Source organism: Chanodichthys erythropterus, chromosome 13 (genome assembly GCF_024489055.1).
Source record: "Chanodichthys erythropterus isolate Z2021 chromosome 13, ASM2448905v1, whole genome shotgun sequence".
NCBI lineage: Eukaryota > Metazoa > Chordata > Actinopteri > Cypriniformes > Xenocyprididae > Chanodichthys > Chanodichthys erythropterus.
Genome location: NC_090233.1, coordinates 46,336,914 through 46,360,884, shown reverse-complemented (window position 1 = coordinate 46,360,884; position 23,971 = coordinate 46,336,914). Strand labels below are relative to the sequence as shown.

General features: G+C 36.9%; 2 protein-coding genes across 3 annotated transcripts in view; one reads left to right on the top strand and one right to left on the bottom strand.

Moving 5' to 3' along the window:
* The window catches only part of slf1 (SMC5-SMC6 complex localization factor 1), a 40,900-nt gene extending 30,646 nt beyond the window's left edge, over positions 1 to 10,254 (bottom strand). Inside the window, exons 1-13 of one of the 2 annotated variants that reach the window (XM_067406865.1) lie at positions 9,994 to 10,254; positions 9,746 to 9,857; positions 8,874 to 8,952; positions 7,802 to 7,971; positions 7,662 to 7,717; positions 7,383 to 7,536; positions 5,824 to 5,997; positions 5,584 to 5,652; positions 5,093 to 5,239; positions 3,243 to 3,409; positions 3,021 to 3,155; positions 2,335 to 2,479; positions 1,342 to 1,489 (exon numbers count right to left, since the gene is read on the bottom strand). In XM_067406865.1, coding sequence (XP_067262966.1) covers positions 1,342 to 1,489; positions 2,335 to 2,479; positions 3,021 to 3,155; positions 3,243 to 3,409; positions 5,093 to 5,239; positions 5,584 to 5,652; positions 5,824 to 5,997; positions 7,383 to 7,536; positions 7,662 to 7,717; positions 7,802 to 7,971; positions 8,874 to 8,952; positions 9,746 to 9,856 — 1,555 coding nt within the window. In that variant the 5' untranslated portion in view covers position 9,857; positions 9,994 to 10,254. The remainder of the gene's footprint in view (positions 1 to 1,341; positions 1,490 to 2,334; positions 2,480 to 3,020; positions 3,156 to 3,242; positions 3,410 to 5,092; positions 5,240 to 5,583; positions 5,653 to 5,823; positions 5,998 to 7,382; positions 7,537 to 7,661; positions 7,718 to 7,801; positions 7,972 to 8,873; positions 8,953 to 9,745; positions 9,858 to 9,993) is intronic. The other variant, XM_067406866.1, reaches the window with a different exon arrangement.
* Positions 10,255 to 10,593: 339 nt separating this feature from the next.
* Positions 10,594 to 23,971, top strand: part of kiaa0825 (KIAA0825 ortholog) — a 183,261-nt gene continuing 169,883 nt past the window's right edge. Inside the window, exons 1-2 of the mRNA XM_067407308.1 lie at positions 10,594 to 11,044; positions 21,925 to 22,065. Coding sequence (XP_067263409.1) covers positions 21,935 to 22,065 — 131 coding nt within the window. The 5' untranslated portion in view covers positions 10,594 to 11,044; positions 21,925 to 21,934. The remainder of the gene's footprint in view (positions 11,045 to 21,924; positions 22,066 to 23,971) is intronic.

Below are 23,971 nucleotides of genomic sequence, written 5' to 3'. Positions count from 1 at the left end.
GTCATTACATTAAATCTCAATTCTCACTAGTTTGTGTTCTGTGCCCTTGCGTCCTTCCGAGTGTGTTCTTTCAAGGCAGCCTGGCAAGGCTGAGAAACAGTCATGGTAAAGACGATCTGCTGAAGATCAAACTGAGCATCAGAACGGGGAAGAAAGGTTTCATTGGCTGGCTTGGTTGTTGGTGCCAGACAGGCTAGTCTGAGTATTTCAGAAACTGCTGATCTACTGGGATTTTCACATACAAAAAAAAAACATCTCTAGGGTTCAGGGGCCAGTTGCACCAGCTGTGCGCAAGTTACAACGTAGACTAGTTTTGACGTATATGGGCACTAAGTTACAACTTACACACTACTAAATATTTTTGTGTTGCACCATTAAACTTAGTTGAAGCGTAACTCTACGTATACACTAAATATTTACGGAAGCCTCCTATCAGGAGTAACGGTTGGAATAAAATAGCAGACTGACTGAACTGCATCAATAAGCTCTTGTTTTACCTGACAGACTTCATTCTTTACACATATATGATGCTGCTGACATTTACACTCTCTTAAATTTTAAGAGAGAGAACATCATGTGAAAAGATTACTTTGTTAGACACTCTTCAACACGAACCCGTTAAACAGCGCGCCGCTGTGTGCATTGGTCCTATCACTCAGTGTTGTGCATGTCAAATAAAATCAGTCATAATCAATAAATATAATTTCTTATGTTTTTGTTGTTGTTGTTTCAGTATTTATTTATTGATCTTTATTAATTTCGTTTCAAATACAGTTTCTGAATGTTATTTACATATAAAAACATTTATGATTAAGTAGTAGGCTATTATATTTAATGGGAACTTATTTTTACTGTTAGCTACGTGAGGCAAAATAAGTCAGAATGAAGGATAAACTGAAATTCACGGAATTTCAACAACTTCTGCTCCTGTATTTGAAGGATCACTGAAGGTAAACGTCATATTATGCGACTACGCATTACTTTACGGAGACCTTACGAGCTACTAGCTACGTTCTGCCTTAAGAACAAATGGTGCAACCGAATAAAGTACAGAGTTAGTTACAAACTAGCTAGTAGTTACTAAGCCACTAGTGTGGACTTTACGTTCCAATTTAAGAAAGAACTTACGAACGGCTGGTGCAACCCTACCCAGAACCCTATGTTTCCAGAACCTTGTTGAATCTATGCCGTGAAGAATTAAAACTGAAGCAACTGACCCCGTTTTTTCAGAAGGCAAAAGGGAGTCCAAACTGGTACTCGCAAGGTGTACCTAATAAAGTGGCCGGTGAGTGTATATTTATAAAAAGTGTTTCACCAGTTTCCCACTGCACTATGGGATACCTTGGCACAGTATGGCAATGTGTTCAGCCAGGTCTTTAAAGCCTTTCTCCACCAGGCTGCTGTTGAGTGGACTGTGTTCCTGAGCCCAGAACTCCACCACTACACACATAATCTCCTGCAGAGTGACTGACATTCCCAGCCTCCACTCCTACACACAAACACACAGTAAACTCAGCCTGTACAGCCTGATGAAGCATCTGGAATGGACATGTCTCGACAAAATGTTATATTCAATGTGGAAATCTCTTGGCATTCTATAGTCAAACAGGTGTAATATGACAAATTGTAGTTTAACAAGGAAAATTTACTTTGTTTGCACTTAGATCACAAAACAATATGTTGCAACAATAAACATATACCTTATGTGTGTCTTTATATCTTATAAAAGTCTAAAAACAGGAGATTTCAATAAAATATGCTATTATTATTAAGTGGCATCATGGCATCTGCGATAAAAAGATAAAAAATGTATAATAAAAATAAACAAACAGTCTCCTATCAAGACATTTCATAGGCATAATGGTTTTAATACTGAGCTAATATTTTCAGAAAACCTTTTGTATTTAAAATAAATAAATAAAATGTTTATTTAACATCGGGATGTCCTCATAATGTAGGGGGCATGTCCTGAATCCTGATTACCACTACTTAAAATGCGCTGGGGTGGTCAGTAAAGCAACAAGATCAAAGTACATCTCATTTCTCACAAAACTGTGCTCTGTGCCCTTCCAAGCTTATTCTTTCAAGGTAGCCCATCTCCACAAGAATGAAAGTCTGTTCTTTGCATTCTTAGAATTAAGAAACAGCAATATACTTGGCCTGCTGGTATTTTCAATGGCCCCATCACAAAAGAATATATTATATATATTTATTACATATATATTTATTTATTCATTTTTATTTACCACACTTTTTGTGGTTATGTTATAAAAAGCAGCTACTATGTACTATGATAGATTATCATTATCACACAGAAGACTGAAAGACTCCTACCTGAGTGGAGTTGAAAGCACAAAGTACAGTTTTGATCAACAGCGTGCTGAGCTGCTGAACTGCCCTGGAGGTCAGAGTCGACTTCTCCCACATGTTCCAAAAGGTGCTGTACAGAACAGATGCCCGACTGCTTCTGGGTGACCTCCTGCACGGAGTAAGACAGGGTTACTGCCATAAGTATTAATATGTAGATGCGGCAGCTATGGATACATTGACAGATCTGTTATGTTGAAATCATCAACATTTTTAGTTAGGGTTTATATAAAAAGTTTATGCAGATTTAAAAAGGTAATTTATTGAATATACAATATGTAATCCTGTCTAATATAGCAGACACATAGACATGTGGCCATAATAAGGACAAGTTCCTAATGTAGAATCTACATATATTAATATCTATAGTTAACACAGTTACTTAACTATTGTCTTTCTATCCAAAAAGAATGAATGTGCCTACCTACAAAGACTTGATCTTAAAAACAAAAAGGTGTACAGTAAGACATCAACATAACTCCAAAGCAGCTACAGATTGAATTTTAGTTTCTATATTCTTTTTGACATGTTTTTTCTGTGTTTATTTTGCTGAGGGGTGGAAAAACACTGCAGTTTCTCTTCTTTGGGCTCATGTAGAATATCATAAAGTTGTTGTTTATTGAAGCAGAGATGAACAGAGCTCAGGTGCTCACCCTAAGCTAGCAGCATGAAGCTCTAGCTGAAAGAGTCTCAGGAAGAACTCCTGCAGGTTACAATGGAGACGAAACAACTCAGTGGATGGTGGGCTTGGCAGTGAGTGACAGGTGGTTTCGCTTGCCAGACACACTCTTGAATAAATCAGACAAAATTGCATTACTGAGAGAAATTCTGTTTGCTTATGAGCTGTTCTGACAGGTACATTGACAGTTTCATACCGAACTGACGTCTCAAGAAGTGACCAGAGGCCGCCCTTACACTCTGGACACTGGAGGACCTGAAGGAAGTACTTAGTGTGTCCGGGAGAACCCCAGGTAGGATTGTTGCGCAGGATACTGTGGAGAACAGTGATGAACATGCTGAGGTACAATGGTTTTGCATCGCCCTAGAAGGGAGAGAGCAAGAGCGAAGACTGGGTTATCTGGTCAACCCAGAACAGGGGAGGTCCAAACAAACTTTTAATAATAAAATTCAATACATTTCAAAACAGTTCCATCTGTTGTGGGGAGTTCAGATAGTAAGCAAACCTCAAATCAATGTTTGGATTTAAATAGGCAAATGCTTAAGAGAATTATGACTGGATCAATATCGCTGTTATTATTATGTTTATAGCATGTTATATGTTTCTTTTAACACTAATTCATCAGGCTCAAATTGTGAAAGAATGGTCGGGAGGGAGCTTGAAGAATCATTTTCACACATGAATTGGCACCTCTGAGCCAAGACCTTAAATTCATTGACTATGTTTACATGCGCACCAATAATGCGATTATTTCCAATAATCAGAGTAAGAACTTGCGAGTTGTGTTGACAGAGTTTAGCGATTCAGAGTGGAGGGAAAACTTCAGAATAATGTCACAAGAGTTCATTCATGAAGTTATGTGAAGGAAACAGAGCATCTGTGTATGTCCGAGCACATGCACACTTTGGTCAGAATGGTAATAATGTGAAATAAGGTGTTTATTGCGATTAAAATAGTGTACGCCACATAGTTTAATGCAAGTATGGTTACTATGATTATGAGCTTAATCATATTATTTTGTTTAAAGTATTGCGTTCACATGAGGTAAAGTTTAATCGCAATAAAATCCCATTATAAATCGCATTATGAGGGTGCATGAAAACAAACTCAATGAAAGTCTTTGGGATGTGCTGGAGTAGACTGTACAAAGTGCTCAACTCTTGCATTGTCAATACAAGATAATAAATGTTGTGATGATTTTAAGATATGTCATTTCATTTCAACAGCTCAAACATGCATTTTGGTCTGGGATTTTGGTCTTAAGCCTTGTCTGTTACACTTGGGATTAAAGGGGACCTGTAATGCACCTTTAACAAGATGTAATATAAGTCTCTGGTGTCCCCAGAATGTGTCTGTGATACCTCACGGATCATTTATTATAGCGTATCAAATTTGCCCCTATTTGGGTGTGAGCAAAAACACACCATTATTGTGTGTGTCCCTTTAAATACAAATGAGCTGCTGCTCCTGGACTACTTTCCAAAAGAGGGCGGAGCCTTAACAGCTAGTGCTTCAGTTGCTCAACAACAACAAAGCTGGAGAATCCCACACTGCAAAAATGACGATTGTCAGTAACGGTGTTCAGCCTTACATTGTTCAAACCGGAGTCAGAAACTGATGGAGAAAGCAGCCCAATATGGCCTCGCCTTCTTTGTTGCGTGTTCTCAGGGGCAGGGTTTATGTAAATTTTAGGGTTAGTGATGTCACTAACCCATGAAGAAGCTCGTTGTAGTCCCTAGCAGCCATTTGTTGTAGTCATAGCGAATTCTTTAAAATAAAACATCTCCCTTTGCATTGAACTTTGAGCGTCGTAAATCAGCAGATGTTGTTTACGCTCTAACAGCAACATTACACACTAACTAAAGTTAAAAAAGTGAAATCATAATCAACCACCCCTTTAATGCAGCAGAAATCACACTTTTTACAACATCCTTAATGAAAGAGAACATACTACACTTTGCTTTTTAAGAAAGATAATACCAACTAAAAGTAACAGTGCTTTATAAGAGCCTCCAGGATATTCAGAATAGCTCTTATTATACATACATGCAGTGTGTGCTGCATTAGCTGTTGGAGCAGCGGGGCTGGAGGCTTCACTCCAGGCTGCAGGGACCCCAGGATCTCCTCCAGAGCTTGAGGGAAGAAGGCACACTCCACCAAGCTCTGCACATTGCTGAAATCTACCACTGGAATCTGAGTATAAGAGAAACAGAGAAAGATATACAGGAAATAAGATGACTGATGATAATGTGTTCTCAGGGTCAGTGTCAAATGAGTGCATTTGGGCATTTCCGCTTGAGAAACCAGTGGAGGCGCACAGCAATGTTTCTTTAATGGGTATGCCAATCATGAGTGGACCGATCAAACGGATTTGCCTAAATCAGGTGACCTGGCTGTGATGAGCCCTCCGTTTATTACTCCTCTATGTGACACACAGGAAATTGAATGACCCAATCCTCTTGATGAGTCAAACACTTTAACAGTTTGTGTATGGCAGAAAGACGTGCTGAAAAGTTTTTTTACACAGGTTTGAATACCTGAACAGGCAGGTTGGGCGTGTAGTAGCTGTAAAACTCTGGGACTGTCAAAAGCATCTTCTTCCGTTGCTGGAACGAGATGTCATGTAAGGTCATACTTTATTGTAGTTACAGTGATAACCATGACAACTTTCTCATTTGTGCCTAAAATCCATCTGTGAAAGCTATAATTATGTTTCAAAATGATTTATAAATGTACCAGAATAAAAATTGGATGGGGAGAATAAAAATATATTAGACCTCCATTATTATGATGTATTCTTTGAACATTTCCTCCAATTCTTTAAGTGAAAAGTCATCAGTGACATTCATGGACTTGTCAGTGACAGCAGCAGCCAGGGTGGGTTTTTCACAGGTCTCTTCTTCATCGAAGGACTCTAAATTACATGACCAGTTTAACTCGGAGCAAACATGCTGCAAAAGAAAGAAAGAAAGAAAAAAAAAACAAAAAACAAATCACTAATATCAAAGCTTAAGGTTGAATATAAAAAGTAAAAGCTGTTCAAATCAAAAGTTTGGTGTAAAATTTTAATGTTTTTAAAAGAAATCTCATACACTTACCAAGGCTGCATTTATTCAGTCAAAAACACAGTAAAACAGTAATACTGTAAAATATTATGATTTTAAATAACTCTTCATTACTCCAGTCTTTAGTGTCACGTGATCCTTCAGAAATCCTTCTCTAATGCTGATTTTCACGTGTGGCTGTATTAAATGATCCACATGACGAAGGAGATAATATTCTTTAATAACAATCACAGGAGAATTCAGGAGTATTAAGTGAATAACCATACACAATACTGATGACATAGAACAATGAACAGAGGAATATATGGGTATAAATACACAGGGAGTAATAAGGGAACAAATGACCACCCAGGTGAATGTATATGACTGGACAAGAGTAATTGTTATGTCCTATGTTATTATTTGTTTTAGGAATGGTATTTTGTTTGTTTGTTTCCTTCCCTCTTTTTTTTTCTCTATGTCTTTACTTTCGTTTCAGCAGGGTGACCTGAGTGGTTAAATCTTTTGCCAATCACCGTGACGCGTAGTGACGACAACGCACGGCTTCACCAATGAGGGCGCCCTAGTTGATTATTAAAGAGCGCACCTGTGCAGGAAGCGGGAGTTCTCTGGCACGCCACACATTCTTTTGTTGTTTGGTGGTTGACTCACGTGCTTGTTTTGCCCTGTACCATCCTTGTGTTTAATACCTGTTGGTTAAGTCTGTGTTCTTTGATAAGCAGTGTTTAGCGGCCCATTTGGTTTATTTTTGGTTTATAGTAAGAGTAGTGTATTTAGGGCGTCCTTGACGCTGAAGATTTTTCTTTTTGTTCAGTGCAGGTTTTTTTTTTTTTTGTGAATATTGATGGTTGAGTTAGATTAGAAGTTCTGTTTTCTGCTTAGTAAGATTGGTTATATTTTGTTCCTTTCTTTGATTTGGCACGGTCTCGTTCTTTCTCTTTTCCCTGTTCTTTTGTGAATTATTTTTGCTTGGTTAACAAATGTATATAATTTGTAAATTTATGTAAATAATTATATTTTGGGTTAATTTGTCCTGGTCTCACTGTAATAAACAAACACATTGCTTACTTAAAAATGGTGTGTGATTGTTTTCCAGTCACTACATGATTCTGTTGTACGGAAAACTGTCTTAATTTTGCATTCCATGAAAGAAGACAACACAACAGGTTTGGAAAGACATAATGGTGAGTTACCAATGATAAATGTGTCACTTTTGGATGAACTACTCCTTAAAAAAAAAAGTGTACAATACAAAAAGTAAGTTACTTTACCCCAAAAAGATGTTTGGCTACATAGCTGACATTATAGCGGCGGATTCCACACTCCTCAGCTCTATCATTGGATGTGTTTTTGGTCAAAACGTGAGTTACAGCATATGACTTTGGCCAGTCTGTGAAGACAACAGCTCTGCCTGCTTTTAATATCCTGCAAACAAAAAGTAGTTTGCAAAATTCACATATGCAATTTCAAGATTTCCAGCAAAATATCAAAATATCATTTTGAAGGCCCAAAGCATGTTGTCCAAACAAAGTCAATGTTCACATCCTGACCTGACAAAAATACTCCTCCTCCTTGGATCATCAATGTCAATGAGCACTACCCAGTCCTACAGGTGGAAATGAGAAATGTCAAACATGCTTCATTTATTTTAGCTGTTTTCTAAATAAGCTAACAATATAGCAATGCTCACCTGAAAGGCTCCAGACACTGTTCCGTTAAGCACCCTCTCTCTCCATGTTTTCAGTGGATTGGGTATCTCAGGGGTCTGAGCAGTTAAGTTTAACTCATATGAAGCCTCTGGTAGCCACGCCATTTGATTCACGCTGTCCAGAACAAACTGCGGGGTGACTATCCACTTCCCTGAAACAAAAGTCACCATTTGAGTATTATTTCATTATTATGTTATATGAATACCATTTATTGGTCTTTTAATGGTCTTGACCTTTTTAATCACAAATCACTGGTCAGGAAATTAGCAAGAACTGCACTGTAGATAAAGTAACTAGCCTTCCCCAACTTGCAGACAGCTTTTTATAGGAAGAAGAGTTAATGTTGTTCCACTCAATGTTAATGGCTTCAAACAGTTCATGAGTAGTTGAAAGACATTTCCCAGGTTGTTTGCTTAATGTGAGATAAAATATTCACTATAGGGTTTAAATCTGGACTCTGACTAATGCCAAAACATGAGCCTGATGGACTTGTTCTCAAGCCACTTCTTGGTTGTCTTGGCAATTTGAGCAGGAGCATTGTCCTATTGAAAAATAACATCTGATCATTCCTCAGTCTTTATATAACTTTTCATTTGTGGGAAGTAAGCCATTCTTCAATATTCTCCTGTGCTCCAAAGCTTTTCACAGTGAAGTAGCTCACCAATAACAGCAGCTACAAAAGCTCCCCACACAATGACACCTCTTCCTCCATCATCACTGTGGTAGAGATGCATTTATTATAATATTTTTCACCAGATTTTTGAAAACACCACTCTGGGGTATCACCATGTTTCATTGTCATTCATCACTCCACACACAACTTCCCATATTCTGCCAAAAACTTTGATGTTTTCTAAGATAGCAATAGCTTTTTAAGGAGTGCATTTGCTTAAATTTAGCTCATTTCCAGACCAATAATTTGTGGTTAAGACAATTAATTGTTTCATTATTAGTTTAACTTATATTAGCCCATTCCTGTAAAATGTCAAGAATTTAATTATTTAATCCATCAAAGCACATGACGGTCAAGTCTCAATTTTCAATATTACACACCTCCAGCACAGGCTGCGAGAAACTTTTCACTTGCTAAACCTTTTTGGACGATGAGGTGAGTTGTTGCCTCCTTAAACTCCTGGAACAGAAACATGTGGCACTGATATATTGTGAACAGTAAATTATGTAAAAATATCTTATCTGATGTTAAAGTCACTTTACTAATCTGGTCTACAACCTTACCATGAGATAGCTTAGGAAAAGGTCAAGAACTTAGAGGTTGAGTTTATTCTCATGAGGGGTTCAATTAGTAGAGAGAACAATCTGTGACTATATTAAGATGGTATTGAGGGCAAGGGCAAAATTACACAGTCCGAAATACACTGTAGCATCAGGAAGCAATTAGAGTCATTTTTCAGGGCTAATCACCAACACTTTATCATTTTCTGTACGCACCGTAAGACACGTTTGATGTCATAGAGGAGAAGGTGGGCTCGTGTGAAATTTCCAAAGGCTGTATAATATAGCAGTGCGCTTTTGAGTGGTTACATCACACTTAAACTTATTGAAATACTGTTTTAAAATATATCAAACCAAGTAAATTTTGCAAACAAATGACATTAGAGCTTTCCCTACAACCATCTTCATATTTCTGAGCTATAAACAAAACAAATTGTTAAATATTTTGCTTGATATGTGTGCTTGTGTGTACTTTCTTTAAAATAAATTACACTTTTGGTTTGATATTTTCTTTCTTATGCAATCTGTCAAACCAACTAAACCGTCCAAATATTTTAGGGCCACTGTACAATACAATACGTCAACCAGATGTCTTTATTCACAATTTATGTATTTTTCTTTTTAGGATTGACTTGATCACTACTACCATTGCAAAGGGTAAGAAATTATGTGACATTGGTGCAGATACTTACAGAGCCCCCAATATATTTGCCCCCCAGCAGTCTGATGCCCTGGAGTAACTGTCTTTTCTGAGAATGGCTCTTGATACCAGACATTTGAAAGACATATTTCTCGTCTACCATCCTAGTAAAAAAAACATATTATATGATAAATACAGATAAACTACAGAAAGAAAAAATCGCAAGAAAACGTAATTTGCTTAAGAAAACCTTCACAACTGCTTAACAAATATAATATACGTACAATGTTTCTATCTTACCTGAAACAGACACAAATGCAATGTTATGAAGATATGACAACTCTGATATGAAGATTTCTACAGTCTGATCTCGCTCTTGTGGCACTACAGTTGCGCGCCAAATGTCAACACTGGCCATTCGCCTTAAATCACACGACAACTTCAGTACTGTATATATATAACAAACATAACATGAGTAATATGACGCTAACTGTAAAACTAGATAGAATAGTTCTTTTCCGCTTTCGTTGTTTCTGTCATTTTGCTTAGTTTAGTTGTGCTTCAAAACTAGCGTACAGTGTGCAGCCTGACCACGTAATATTATTAGGGGTGAACACTATGTTCAAATTCATTTAAATATTATTGTATTCAATTTAAATCGCACACATTTATAAAAAGTCCTGAAGAAAAGTGATATAAAATAAAAACATGATCGATTTTGAAGTAAAAAACAACGAATGAGAAGAAAATTCTAACATTAACAAATACACGCTCCCCTCTTTTCTCTGTGGTTTAGTCTGTTCCGTAACACGGAAATTCTGATATGCTTCCGGTTGGTTGTCAGAGACGCTTTGCGCTTGAGAAACATAGCAGCGCGTCATCACGTGTGTGTATAAACAAACGGACGCAACGGCTGAACAGTTATATATTAAGCGAGCTTGACAGCATGTTATTTAACCATCTGAACGCCTTTTAAACTTATACGGCACTTTTGTCTGCAATCTAATGTTGTGGATCGATATAAATGACTCGATATGAAAGACACTCTCCCATTAAAACACTCGCACTTTCCTTCCATTAGTGCTGTCTGCTGAGAATGGATGAAAAAAGACTATGAGACTGTCCATTTGATATATTTACTCGACACTATTAGACCCATGCTTTTAGGTTTGATTGCTGTAGCAAACACTTCTCACATCATTTAGATCATTTCACTGCAATGAAAAGTAAAGATTTGGGAAGAAATGCATCTGACAACTTGACAAGTCTGCTTGGATTTTAGCCTTTGCTAGTCCTTCATTGCTGTTGGATTTAATGTGATGAAGAGCCTCTGAAATCACTGCGTGAAAAGGTACTGTGTACTTTTCCTTAACCCCAGTGTTTTGGTATTTACGTGTGTGGTGATGATAGTGGAGTGGTCCATAAGTGGCGATGAAGTACAATAGTTAATTGCTTTGAAAAAAACACCCTGTTATAGTCTATATGCACTTGAGCAACAGGTGTGCTCTCACAAAGCTGTGTGCAAGGAATATACAAGAAATATTACACAAGTAAGAAATAATTCATGATTCAGTGTTGATTTTTAAACATACTAAATAAGTATTTTATAAGTAAGGCATTTGCCCACATACAGTATGTAGATCTAAGGCTAGACTGAAGGGTTGTTGACGTGATTTGGTGTGACATGCTGTAACTATTTTTAAAACATTTTGCTAACTTTTTTATAATTATTATATATGCACGTTTTATTAATTGAAAGACTTACATGTTTTGTTATGCATATAAATAATGTACGTCTATAGGGTCATTCCGTGTCAAATCAACCAAATCTGAGAAACTTTCTCGGCTCAAATTTTTGATTTTGTTCATATTTTTTTCTGAAGAAAGACAAACATAAGTGATGAAAGCCAAAATATGAAATGCCGTGGATGAAAATGTATTGAGTAGTCCGCTATTTTGTAGAGCAGTGTTTCTCAACCAGGGGTCCTAGTGGTCCTTGACATAATGCCAGGGGGGTCCATATATCACTTATGAATTTTTGTATATTTTGACATTTGACATGTTCCTATAAAAGAAGAAGATAATATAAGTATAATATTACTTGTAAGTTGACAATCGTTGTTTGTCAATATCATGTCGCTGCTTAAAATTCATAAACATTAATTTATTGCACATTTATTGGAATGTCTGAATTTATCAGAAGTCCGAATGTGCGAATATAAAACCAACTTTACCCAAGTGCTAAATTATGGGGGATGGGGGAGCACCATTGTTTCTTTTTTTACACTTAGATAGTAAGGCTGCACAATATCGAGAAAAACTGACATTGCAATATTTTGTTTTTCTGTGATATGTATTGTGATATGAGAACATTTTCACCAGATGACTTGAATAGCTGTATTTGGAAAGAATTAATCATTCTAGAATGAATGGGGTGATTTGGTAGGGGGAGTGCATCTGCATAGAGAATAATAAACAAATTACAAGCAGAGATAAATATAATAGAACAAAGATTGTTTTTCAGGCAAGTCTAACAGTATTCAGGTAGAGAAATTAAATAATCAAATGAGAAATAACACTGTCAACATCAATTAAATATTCATAATTAATCTTTGCTAAAGCTACAAAAGTGATTTTCTCTTTGTCTTGTGTTGTTTAAACATCAATTCCATAGATGGCAGCAGGTTAAGTTTGCATGCCTGTAACTCAAGAAGTATTAAAGCTATCTTAATATCCTTTTAAATTTTGTTTCTTAACAAACCTTTCATTTGGCATCTTCTTTTTAAAGTCCCAAGTTTTGTTCAATCCCAGAGATATGGGGTTTTCAATGTGGCTCCATGAGTAAATTGTTAAATTGTACACATTTTCAGTGACCAAAAACCAAATGGTGACTTTTCAAACAGCTGATACTTATTGTAATTTAAGGAGTAATGTCTGAAGAACAAATAATGTTAAAATGTTGTAACTTCTTTCCTTCTATCAAAACATAACAATTTTAACAATATTTTAGTACCAAAAACACACTAAAATAGCCAAATTGAAGCACATTAACTTCGTTCCTCAGATTTTTAGAAATACATTTCTGAAATACAAAAATGGAATAAAAGTATTGCACCAGCTGAATAGCCATGTTTTCCTTATTATTAATCTAAACATACATGAGATTTGACTGCACACTCACTTGCAAAAAGTTTTTATTAACCAACGTTTCGGCACAAAGCCTTTGTCAAGGTATGACAGTCAAATCTCATGTAAATTTAGATTTATCTCTCTTGACCTGCACCTCAGGTTTTGTTTATGTCTTTTTTGATTCCTTATTGTTAATAACAGTATATTTTTTTGGAATCTCAAAAATCAAGATATTTATGTTTTTATGTGGATAGGCACATTTTCACTTTTAACATTATTTCTTCTTCACACATTCCTCTTTCAATACAACAAGTATCAGCTGTATGCAAAGTCATGCATATTTGTTTTTTAACCATTGAAAATTGGTAAAGTTCAACAATTTGCACACAGAGCCACATTGAAATCTCTGTATCTCTGGAAATACACCATACAGGACCTTAAAATGAACATTCCAAAAGAAAACTTAGAACTAGAATCTAAAAGGATATTGACATTTGTTGAAGTTACAGTTGCACTGTAAGACCCTCCCAATTGGCCCAACGGTGGTTTCCCATAGGGCGGGGAAGGTTTCTTGTGCATTCGGTCTTTTCAGTGTGGCAAAGTAGTTTAATTCCAATTAAACTATTATCTGACTCTATTTTATTATGACCTCAAATTTAGATTAGAATGCCAATTTATTATTGGTCATTTGTATAATAGTTAGCTACACATTTGATTATTCTATTTAACTCTTTATTGAAATTACACTCGTTCATTCGGATTCCTATAACTTTTTGAGTCTCGCACCGGTCGGCAATACGATCTCTTAATCAGAAACCCGACAGTCTTGGGGGCAATTGACTGATACTTTTAGACGCTGCATCATGCTTGCTTATTTCTAAAAGTATGGTATTCAGTTCCCATAGATCTGTACACATTTAATTAAAGCAAGACTATATCTAACCAGAGGTCATGACCATTACCATAGAACCAAGCTGACCAATTTAACTTCCCTTTAATAGTAACTTTATATAATCATAAACGTGGTTTCCCCTGTACACGTAGTTAGAATAATGTTACAATAATCAGAGTCTGAGGCTCACCCTATTCAGATTGGTCTAACAACACTCTGTTGTTCTCAACGGAAAACCCATTATTAGCCCCTACAGTCTAAGTACACATGACTAATGCCAATGCCTAAAACTTCAGTTGTCGTGCCCCGATGCTCCACAAACTGAGCTTTAGTCTGTTACTAACCCGAGCATAGATTTACTTGGGTAAAGTTGGTTTTATATTCACACATTCGGACATCCATATTCAATAGCCTTGTTAATCACACTACATTGGACATTCAGTGGATATTCACAAGTAAATATGCCATTAAACAATACTTGCCTATTTTGATCGACTGTGGAAAAATGTTGTAAGTTGACAATCGTTGGTTGTCAATATCGTGTCGCTGCTTAAAATTTGCAAACATTAATTTATTGCACATTTATTGGAAAGTCTGAATTTATCAGAAGTCTGAATGTGCGAATATAAAACCAACTTTACCCAAGTCATAGATTTATGGTGTTACTGACTTAACGTAATCTACAGTCAATAATTTCAGAGTAAAAGTCAGAATAAAATCAAATATAACAATTTATTAGTCAGGTAAATGTATAATGCCAATTACATAATCAATTCAAAGATAATCAATACAACACTTCAAATGCTCAGAAATAAAGAGTAAAAAACATGAATATCTGACATCAGAAATATATAATACTGAGTGTCTGAAGGACACAAATCATTACGGGCCGACCTGGCTACAGAATCGTGCCTTGAACCTTCTGCAACATCTCTTTACTTAGACCAAGCTAGAAATCTCTTTCAAATGGAAACATGTGTTAACAATGGGAATTAGCATTACTCAAGTTCAGACCTGGGTAGTTTACACCTTTTTGGGGACAGAAACCCATTTGCATGAAAGACCCTGTGAAAGAGGTCCACAGAAAGCAAAATATGTATAAAATCTTAGGCAGGAACACACCAAGCCAACGGTCGGCCAACTACGTTTTCTCAGTGTGTTCTGCACCGTTGGCTGAAGTTGGTCCTCGTCAGCTTTTTTTCGGCTGATTCGAAATGTAGAATCGCCGTTGGAGCTTGTTGGTCTGTCAGGCCATCCGATCATTCTGATTGGCTGTTTAAATACCGCCACCTGCTGTTAAGGAAAGGCATTTCATCTTGTGCAGGCGCAGAACGGACATGCTACTTAGTCGTCGGCTGTTTAGCGTTGGTTTGGTGTGTCAGGCCAACTTTGGACACAGACGCTGCCGACATGAGCCAACCCCACAGTCTGCTTTCGTCGCCACTAGTTTGTGGGTGTCGGCTTGGTGTGTTCTGGCCTTTAAAACCTTATTCCCTTCTGGTTTACTTCTGTGGGAATGAGACCTTTGTACAGGTCGCACTGAGACATTTCAAATGATACCAAACATGTATAGTGTTGTATGATAATTGTTCACATTAAACCCTATAGATTCTTGGGTGAATTTCAAATGGTTTCAGCTTGTGGAGAGAAGAGATGGGGGGAAAAGGGGGAAAAGGGACAGAAATGTAAATTAAAGATGATTTACTCAGTTTGATTGCATCTCGGTGGATGCTAATTTCACAATAGAGAGTTCAGATGTTAATTTCCAGAAACATCCTTTGTGTGCTTGGGGAATATTCTTTCCTCAACCAGAATGAACGCCATTTTCCAGTTTCTCCAGTCTTACAGCACAAACATTGGAAAATAATATTTTGGTACTCAGATAAGTATGTTCTATACAATTATTTTAATAGATGGAAAACAAGATACATTTCTAGTTTAAAAATGTATAGTTTCTAGTTTAACATTATTTGTTCTTCAGACATTGCTGTTTAAAAGATAAAAAGATCACCCAGTCACCCATTAGGTTGTTGACTACTTAAAATTTACCAATTTACTCATGTTGAGATCCCCATATCTCTGGGGTTAAACTATATAGAGCCTTAGAAATTAAGATTCTAAAAATAAAAGTTTCTTAGGAACCATCATCTAAAAACATACTGAGATATATTTATTACTGTTTGAGTTGAAGGCATGCCAACTTAGGGGGTGGGGGAACATGAGAAGTGCTTCTCCCCATTTTTGAACCGTCACCATTTATATATAATGCAACAAGGATTGTTAAAGACAACATAATTTACTAATGGACCTACCTACCTATTTACATGTAAAAAATAAAATAATTATGCTGCCATCTTTCTAAAGTTATTTTCTCCCCCCTGTAATTTGGCTTGAAATTTGTAATCCACTACAAAATAGTGAATTACTCAGTAAATATTTATCCATGGCATTTAATATTTTTTCTTTCATTACTATTTAAGTTTATCTTTCTTCAAAAAAAAGAAAAAAAAAGAAAAAGAACTCTATATGTAACGGTTTGCGTTGTTTTGTTCTGTTTAGCTCTTTTTTCATTGGTCACGTTCCCATTTGTTCTCAGTTTCCCGCCACTTGTTTGTATCCATGGTTTCTGTTTTGATTAGTGTTTGAGTTCAGCTGTGTTTAGTTAATTAGTCCTGTATAGAGGGTATGCACATGAAGTCACCGTCGACCATTATGACTGCGGTCACGCCCACTGAGTGGCACAAAGACTGAGCGGCAGCATTGGTTTTCAGCGTGAATGTCGCGAAAAAAGCACAAAACTCATCCAAAACGGGAAAGAGCTCTGTGATTGACTGTACAAATAGCTTTGACACAAAACCTGAGGTATATATTTAAAAACTGCAGAAAGCAACAGAAAAAATAAGCAAATGGATCTCTGCAATTCACAGAAACGGCTGACTCCAGCAAAGAAACATGGATTTGCAGTAATCATTTTGTGTCAAATTGTTGGATTTTGAGGTAAAATCATTCCGTATATATTGTATTGTTATATATTATGTTGACAACTCATCAATTAAATATTTTTCATCTTATATTTTGCATAACTGGGTGTTTTTAAATAAACACTGACAAAAACTATACTATAAAACTATATATGTTTTAGGGCTGGACAATATGACGATATAACATTGATATAAGTGATTACGCGGATTTAGACCTACCTATATTGTAGTTATATAAAGTTCACAGGCAGATTTGCTTTATGCATTTCCCCAGCGTCAAAATCAGGCCACATATAAATGTCAGGAAACACAACTCCTGGCTGCATGTCAATATCCATGGATTAGTTTTATTTGACAGGTTGTAAGGAACACATTCAATTCCAACCTTTAGTGTAATTCGTTAGTTTTACTCGCGTTTTCGCAGTTTCCCCTATTAAATCCACTCACGCAGCAGGTTCTTTTGCCACTCAGTCCAGCTGAGGGAGCACTCTTTCGGCGGGAAAGTGACGTCAATGCATACCCTCTATTCATCCGTTCTCCCCCTGTTGGTCTCTATGGTTACTGATTGAGTTAGTTATGTTCAGGTGTGTCTAGTTTATTAGTTCCTTTGTTTGTTCAGTGTATTTAAGCCCTGTGTTTCAGTCTGTTCTTTGTCAGTTCTCTGTTGTGTATACCTGGTTGTTTTGTTCTGTTTCATAGTGAAAAGTGTTTTTGTTTAAAGTTATTATCAATATCAATAAACCTTATACTGCTTGTGATTTAGATCCTACACCTCTCCTTTGATTTCAACCGAGTGTGACACTATATAGATGTATACCCATCTTTTGCTCACCAAGGTTGCATTGATTTGTTCAAAAATACATAACATACAGTAATACTGTGAAATATTATTACAATTTTATTGCATTTTATTGTGTGAAACATTATGTCTGTCAAAACTGCACAAGCACAACAGCACAAGCAAAATGATTGAAAGTGAATATATCTAATATATACATTTAACTTTAAATCTATGTATGACACTATAATCAGGTAAAAATATGCCATCTATTTATACGACTGGCAGCGATTGACTGAATATACATTATGAACTGGCGATTCATATGAATTAATGAACTCTGCAGTGGAATATGTCAATTTCAGCCTGCTTAACTTCTTTTCTAGTTCATGAAAATGAAGTGCTGTTGAAAGACATTGCGGAAAAACTAGTGAAAACCTGTGATTAGAACTGCAGTGGTTACCATTGTAAACTTTATCTCATGAATCAAGACCGTAAATATTAACATTGCATTACTTTTCCTGTTTATGAAGGTGGCTTTTTATTTGGATTTGTTTTCATGTTTTAATGAATGCAGCTCTCAGTCAGATTCTAGCTCCTGACATATTTTGACAAGTTCAGCTGAAATGCAGCAGCAACTTTTGAATACTTTTATCAGTAATTCGAATGCTAGCCAAAATTATGTGAAATATAGTGAAAATATTGTTATAGCTATTCCAGGACCATTCCATTCAGAAGAAGTCATCTGGCAAAAAAAACAACAACATGCACACAGTCAAACACAACCCTCACACAGACTGGATTTATTTCCCCAGAACTTTACTATTTCTTTCGTCCAATCCTTTGAATATTGCACAATTTTGCCTGTCTCAACCACGCAGCCAACAGACATAACCTTCTCACTATTTCAAAGTAAAACAATGTACTTCTTCAATATATTAAATATCCCGAAAGCTCTATTTAAGAGTTTTGGGAGCTAGAACATGATAAGAAAAACATTTTTAGGCAGTTTTAAAGTAGAAGCACTGGCTGCTAAATATTTCACACCACTACCTCCATTCTGAGTGGGGAGCAGTTTGTAAGGGTAGACATGCGGAGAAACTCTAGTGTGTCTTTAAGTGTCGAGAGAATACATCTGCCCCAGCTCTCTCTCTCTCTCTCTCTCACACACACACACACACACACACACACACATACACACTTATGCACAGCACCAGCTCTCTTCCTTGTGTGGCAGCTTTCAGAACTACTCTGGGACTCCACAACATTTGAGTTCAAAATAGATAACAAGACAAAGGAAATGGAGGGTGCATCTGCCTAATTGGGCCCTATGTGGTGACAGCATGAACCTGACACTTTTCCCACAACTCTCATGTGGATGAGACACGGGCGATGATGCGCATCCCTTTGTAACATCGGCTACACACACGCGTGCGTGCACACAGACATTGACGCAGACGGTCCCAGTGTAATTACACTGTTCGGTTCCTAATCCTGTGTCTTAAAAACCTACACAAGTCACTTTCTCTCTTCACTCTTTCCCCTCAGACAGTAGTCGAGGCTTGAATAGAGTTTAGAAAATAATAACACGCGAGCTTAACTGCGGAGTCTGTCAAGTGAGGGAAATAATATTTGTCCAGCTGGACAGCCTTTCCCTTTGTGCGGGCTAAATTAATGTTGAGATTTCTGTCTGCTCGAGGAGAAAGGGCTGTCGTGTCGGAGAGGAAGTGCGAGCTGTTTGGTGTTTGACAGGGATTATTAAAATCAGCCCAGATGAAGGGGAGAGGGGCGCCAGCAAAGCCAAATTGACACTGACACTCTCCATTACACTCCACTTGACTTGCGATGACGACGTTGATACAGTCTTTTTTCTCGCTGGCGCACGTTGGATCTGTGCAGAGCAAGACTTGAACATTGAGGGCTTTATAGCAATCTGAGGCCAGATGGATTGTTTATTTAAAGTGAGGGCAAGAAGATGTGTCAGTCTATATCCCTACGGCGCCTGGTAATACCGCGAGGCCGCTCTTTCCGATATGCATGTATTACCACAGAGCTGTACTGTAAATTGAATGGCACTCCAGCTTGACGCAGAGAGGGGAGGCGGATAGATGAAAAGCAATGGATCGAGGCTGGAAATATTTATGGCAGATGATAACTAACGCCTTGTTCCAGCTGCGCTTTGACGCATAGCCACTGATAAGGATCTTGTTGGGGGTGAAATCAAATCATTTCGTGTAAGGGGCCGTCATATGTGTTCGAGGGCGTTTCATCAAACATAAAGGCTTCTCTTTTCAAGCTTACATTTGATGCCATTCAGACAAATGCAATACACAAGCAGACATCCATTATTTTTTCCACTTCTTTTCTTTTTTACTGGCTACGGCTGTTCACGAAGTTGGTTATGATCAGAGGTATAAAGAGTAGGTACAAAAAACATACTTGAGTAAAAGTACTCGAAAATGACTCTATTACAAGTTACAAGCAACCAATTACAAGTAACAAGTAACCAATTCCAATAAGACTAAGACTAAGTCAAAGTCTACTTGCACTGGATATGCTGGTTTCAGCCACATCAAAAGGCAAAAGCACAAGATATAGTACCTTTAATGGCCTTAGATGGCGATATCGCATCTTTATAGCAGAAACAAACTACTGCAGAAAAAGTTAGGTGCCATGCAAAATGTAATGTGTAATTGCATCACAAATTTATTGGAGTAAACAGTGCATTTACTTGTTCAAAAATGTAGTCAAGTGGAGAGTAAAAGTTGGCAATATATTTGATACTCAGTACAACTACAAAGTAGCCAAAAAGATACTTAAGTACAGTAACTAAAAAAAAAAAAAAAAGAAAGAAAGAAAAAAAAAGTAACTCCTGATCTTTTCATTTTGGGGTGGGTTTATGAATAATGGTGGAAAAATTGCCTTTTTTTTTTTTTTTTTTTTTTTTTTTTAATCTGATTTATTGTGTTATAAAACATTGGCAATATGAAACAGGTGGACATTGAATAGATCTCTCTGGCATGTGCATGCAGGAAAGGGAAAAGATGCATTTGGGCATCACTGGAGTAGAGAAGGTCTTGGGATGTGAGAGGTGAAATGTGTGAGAGGCTGCTCACTGCAGAGCAAATGGGTGGAACTTGATGTCCAGCTCCCCCTCAGTGGAGCTAGAAGGTCCAATCACACCCTAACCCTAAACTTAACCTATCCGAATTAGGTTACCACTTTGATCCACAGAGGTGGAGCTGGACTAGCTCAAGGTCCACCCATTTGTCTCTGTGGTGAGCACCACTTGGAATGTGTCACACTTATGTATGCTATAGGGTCCAAGCCTTAGCAATCAAAAACCACTACTATATTCCAGAAATAAGCCCTAAAAATGCAAACTCTGACTTCTCATATTTACATGCAATTTTATGATGAAACAAGCCCTAAAGGGCTGTTCACACCAATGACTAACTATAACGATAACTATAAGTATAAAGTTTGAATAATCATTCTAATTATGTGATAATAGGGAAGTCCACATGTCGGCTATAGGCAAGGCAAGTTTATTTGTACAGCACATTTCATGCACAATGGTAATTCAAAGTGCTTTACACAGAAAAGGAGTTCAAATAATCATAAAATAATCACAACCTACATAAAAAAAATAAATAAATAAAAAAAAAATTGAATGTGGATGGAAAATAAAAATAACAATCATATTTAACTAAAGGCTGCCTCTCTAACTGCCCAAATCACTAAGTTCGGGGCACCCCTGTCTAAATGGATGAGTCAGAGAGCTTTGGTTCATGACTTCCTGGCTTACTAGTGTCTTTCCTACCCCTTCATGGGGTGGAGTATCCCCACACCTTCTGCCTCTGATGGCTTCCAGTGGCTTTCCAACCCCTTATTGGAGTGGAGTACACGCCACACTGTGTGCCTCAGCCTGCGACCTGGTGTCTTACACTCACGTCTGAGTGTGTAAACCCCCCATCTCACTTCCCAATTCTCCCAACTCTTCCAACCAGACAGCCATAGCCATAAAATAAAAAAAATAAAAACAATGATAATTAAAAAAAAAAAGTTTTAAGAATGAAGAGAGTAAAATGATTATCCATAGATAAAATAAAGCTATAATGATAATGATGCAGAGGAACATTATTGTTGGAAACACATGGAAACTTTTTTTTTTTTTTCAGTTGATGAACTATTAAAACATTGACAGACAATCAGAATCCACCTGACTTAAATTGGCACGATATATTGTTATCATTATAGTTATCTTTATACTTATCATTCCTTTTGTGAACATACCTCAAGTCGCTTGTGTATTATAAGTATAATTCCTTAAGCAGCTGAACAGCTTTGATTTCCCTTATAGTCTGAGTGTATATAAATATAAGGGCTGATGTTTGTTTTTGAAGTAGGACTGAAAGTTCAACATTTTTACCAGTATTTCATTTTTCTAGGACAAAAAAGATGGATGGGCAAGGTGAATTCCTGCATGACCATGCATTTGTGGAGCTGCAGGTGGAAGGAATCCCTGGTGAGGTGGACATCCAGAACCTGATCAGAGACACAGAGGAGAAACTCAGACTCAATGCCTGCAGGTCAGTGGCCTAGAGGACTCACATTTTTACTCTATGTTGTACTCAGAGGTGAGGTGTGTAATTTATGTTAAAATGCATTCTCCCATCCCAATTTAATGTGCAGAGATAGTTACAAACAGGGCTTTAATAAACATACAAATATGTTACTTTCAAGGGTTAGTTCACTTTGAAATGAAAATTAGCCCAAGCTTTACTCACCCTCAAGCCATCCTAGGTGTATATGACTTTCTTCTTTCTGAAGAACACAATCAGAGTTGTATTAATAAATATCCTGACGCGTCCAAGCTTTATAATGTCAGTGATCGGGAAACAATGAGTATGAAGCTCAAGAAAGTGCATCTATCCATCATAAATATACTCCACACGGCTCCGGAGGGTTAATAAAGGCCTTCCGAAGTGAAGTGATGCGTTTGTGTAAGAAAAATATCCATATTTAACAAAGTTATGCTTTCTTCCTAAGTTGAATATGGAAGGCGGTCTGATGGAAGCTAGATATTTTACTTTATAACTTGTTAAACATGGATATTTTTCTTACACAAATGCATCGCTTCGCTTCGGAAGGCCTTTATTTACCCCCCGGAGCCGTGTGGAATATGTTTATGATGGGTGGATGCACTTCCTTGAGCTTCATACTTGTTGTTTCCCATTCACTGCCATTATAAAGCTCAGGATATTTATTAATATAACTCTGATTATGTTCATCAGAAAGAAGAAAGTCATATACACCTAGGATGGCTTGAGGGTGAGTAAAGCTTGGACTAATTTTCATTTTAAAGTGAACTAACCCTTTAATGGATCAGTATGACTGAAGACACTTCATTTTTTTTTTTTTTTTTTTTTTAGTCATTAGTCAAGTCATTTAGAATTGGGTAACTCCTGTGCTGAGAGATTTTCTAAACACAAACAAACAGTGGGCATACTTTTGTGAATGTTTTAGGAACCGGAATCACTGTCACATTTGCAATAAATGCATCAAATATGTTTAGTATTGTTCTTAATTCAGCTATTATAAGTTTTATTATATTAGGTGTCTGTGTTTGTATAATACCATTGCATTCACACAAGAAACAATAACAGTGTCGCACATTTTATAGAATACAATCTCTTTCTATGCTCTATCCTGAAAGGCAGAGAAAGAATGATATAACTATGGATTATGTCATTCTCTGGTATAAAGAGATAACAGCCCTTCATCACTCACATAAACACACATCTTGTAGGTTTCAATGGACTAACCCATTCAAAACAAGACAGTCTCATTTTGTATTGATCCTCTTTGTGCTTTAGTCTTAAAGGTGCGAAGATGATTGATCGCCCTGATCTAGAACGCATCGATATACAGATATATGACCATCATATTTGTACTACAAGTATACTGCATGAATTGCCTATATTAGCATTGTTTGAGAAGACATAAAATTGCATAGGCTAATATATTAATCACAAGGCTTTTTTTTTTCATGTAGGAGATGTAAATACAGCATGGTAGCAGTTGTTTAGTGCTTGAGTGGACATTGTATGATTCATTTGCAGAGCTGTTATTTCCACAGATGCTTTCTCCAGTGTCGGTAATCCTAACATTCAGACCGCATGATTAATTGAGGGTTGATGAATAGCATGCCACTTCATCTGAAATCAATGAACTTAAACACATTCTGAATGCAAGCTGGAGCTAGACGTCCTTTTTTCCCAATTTGATGGAAGGTTGTGGCATTATCAGATATTGAGGTTTTGTTGTCGATGAAGGACATGTTGACGAGTGCCCCTGAACTTGTTTCTCTCGCTCTGTTTTAATTCGTAATCTCTTTATGCCGATAATGCACCGTAGAATCTCACCTGCATCGGTAGTTTTGGAGGACATGCTTCTCATGACTAGATCTCTGTTTTTTCCTTCTCCACCTCCTTC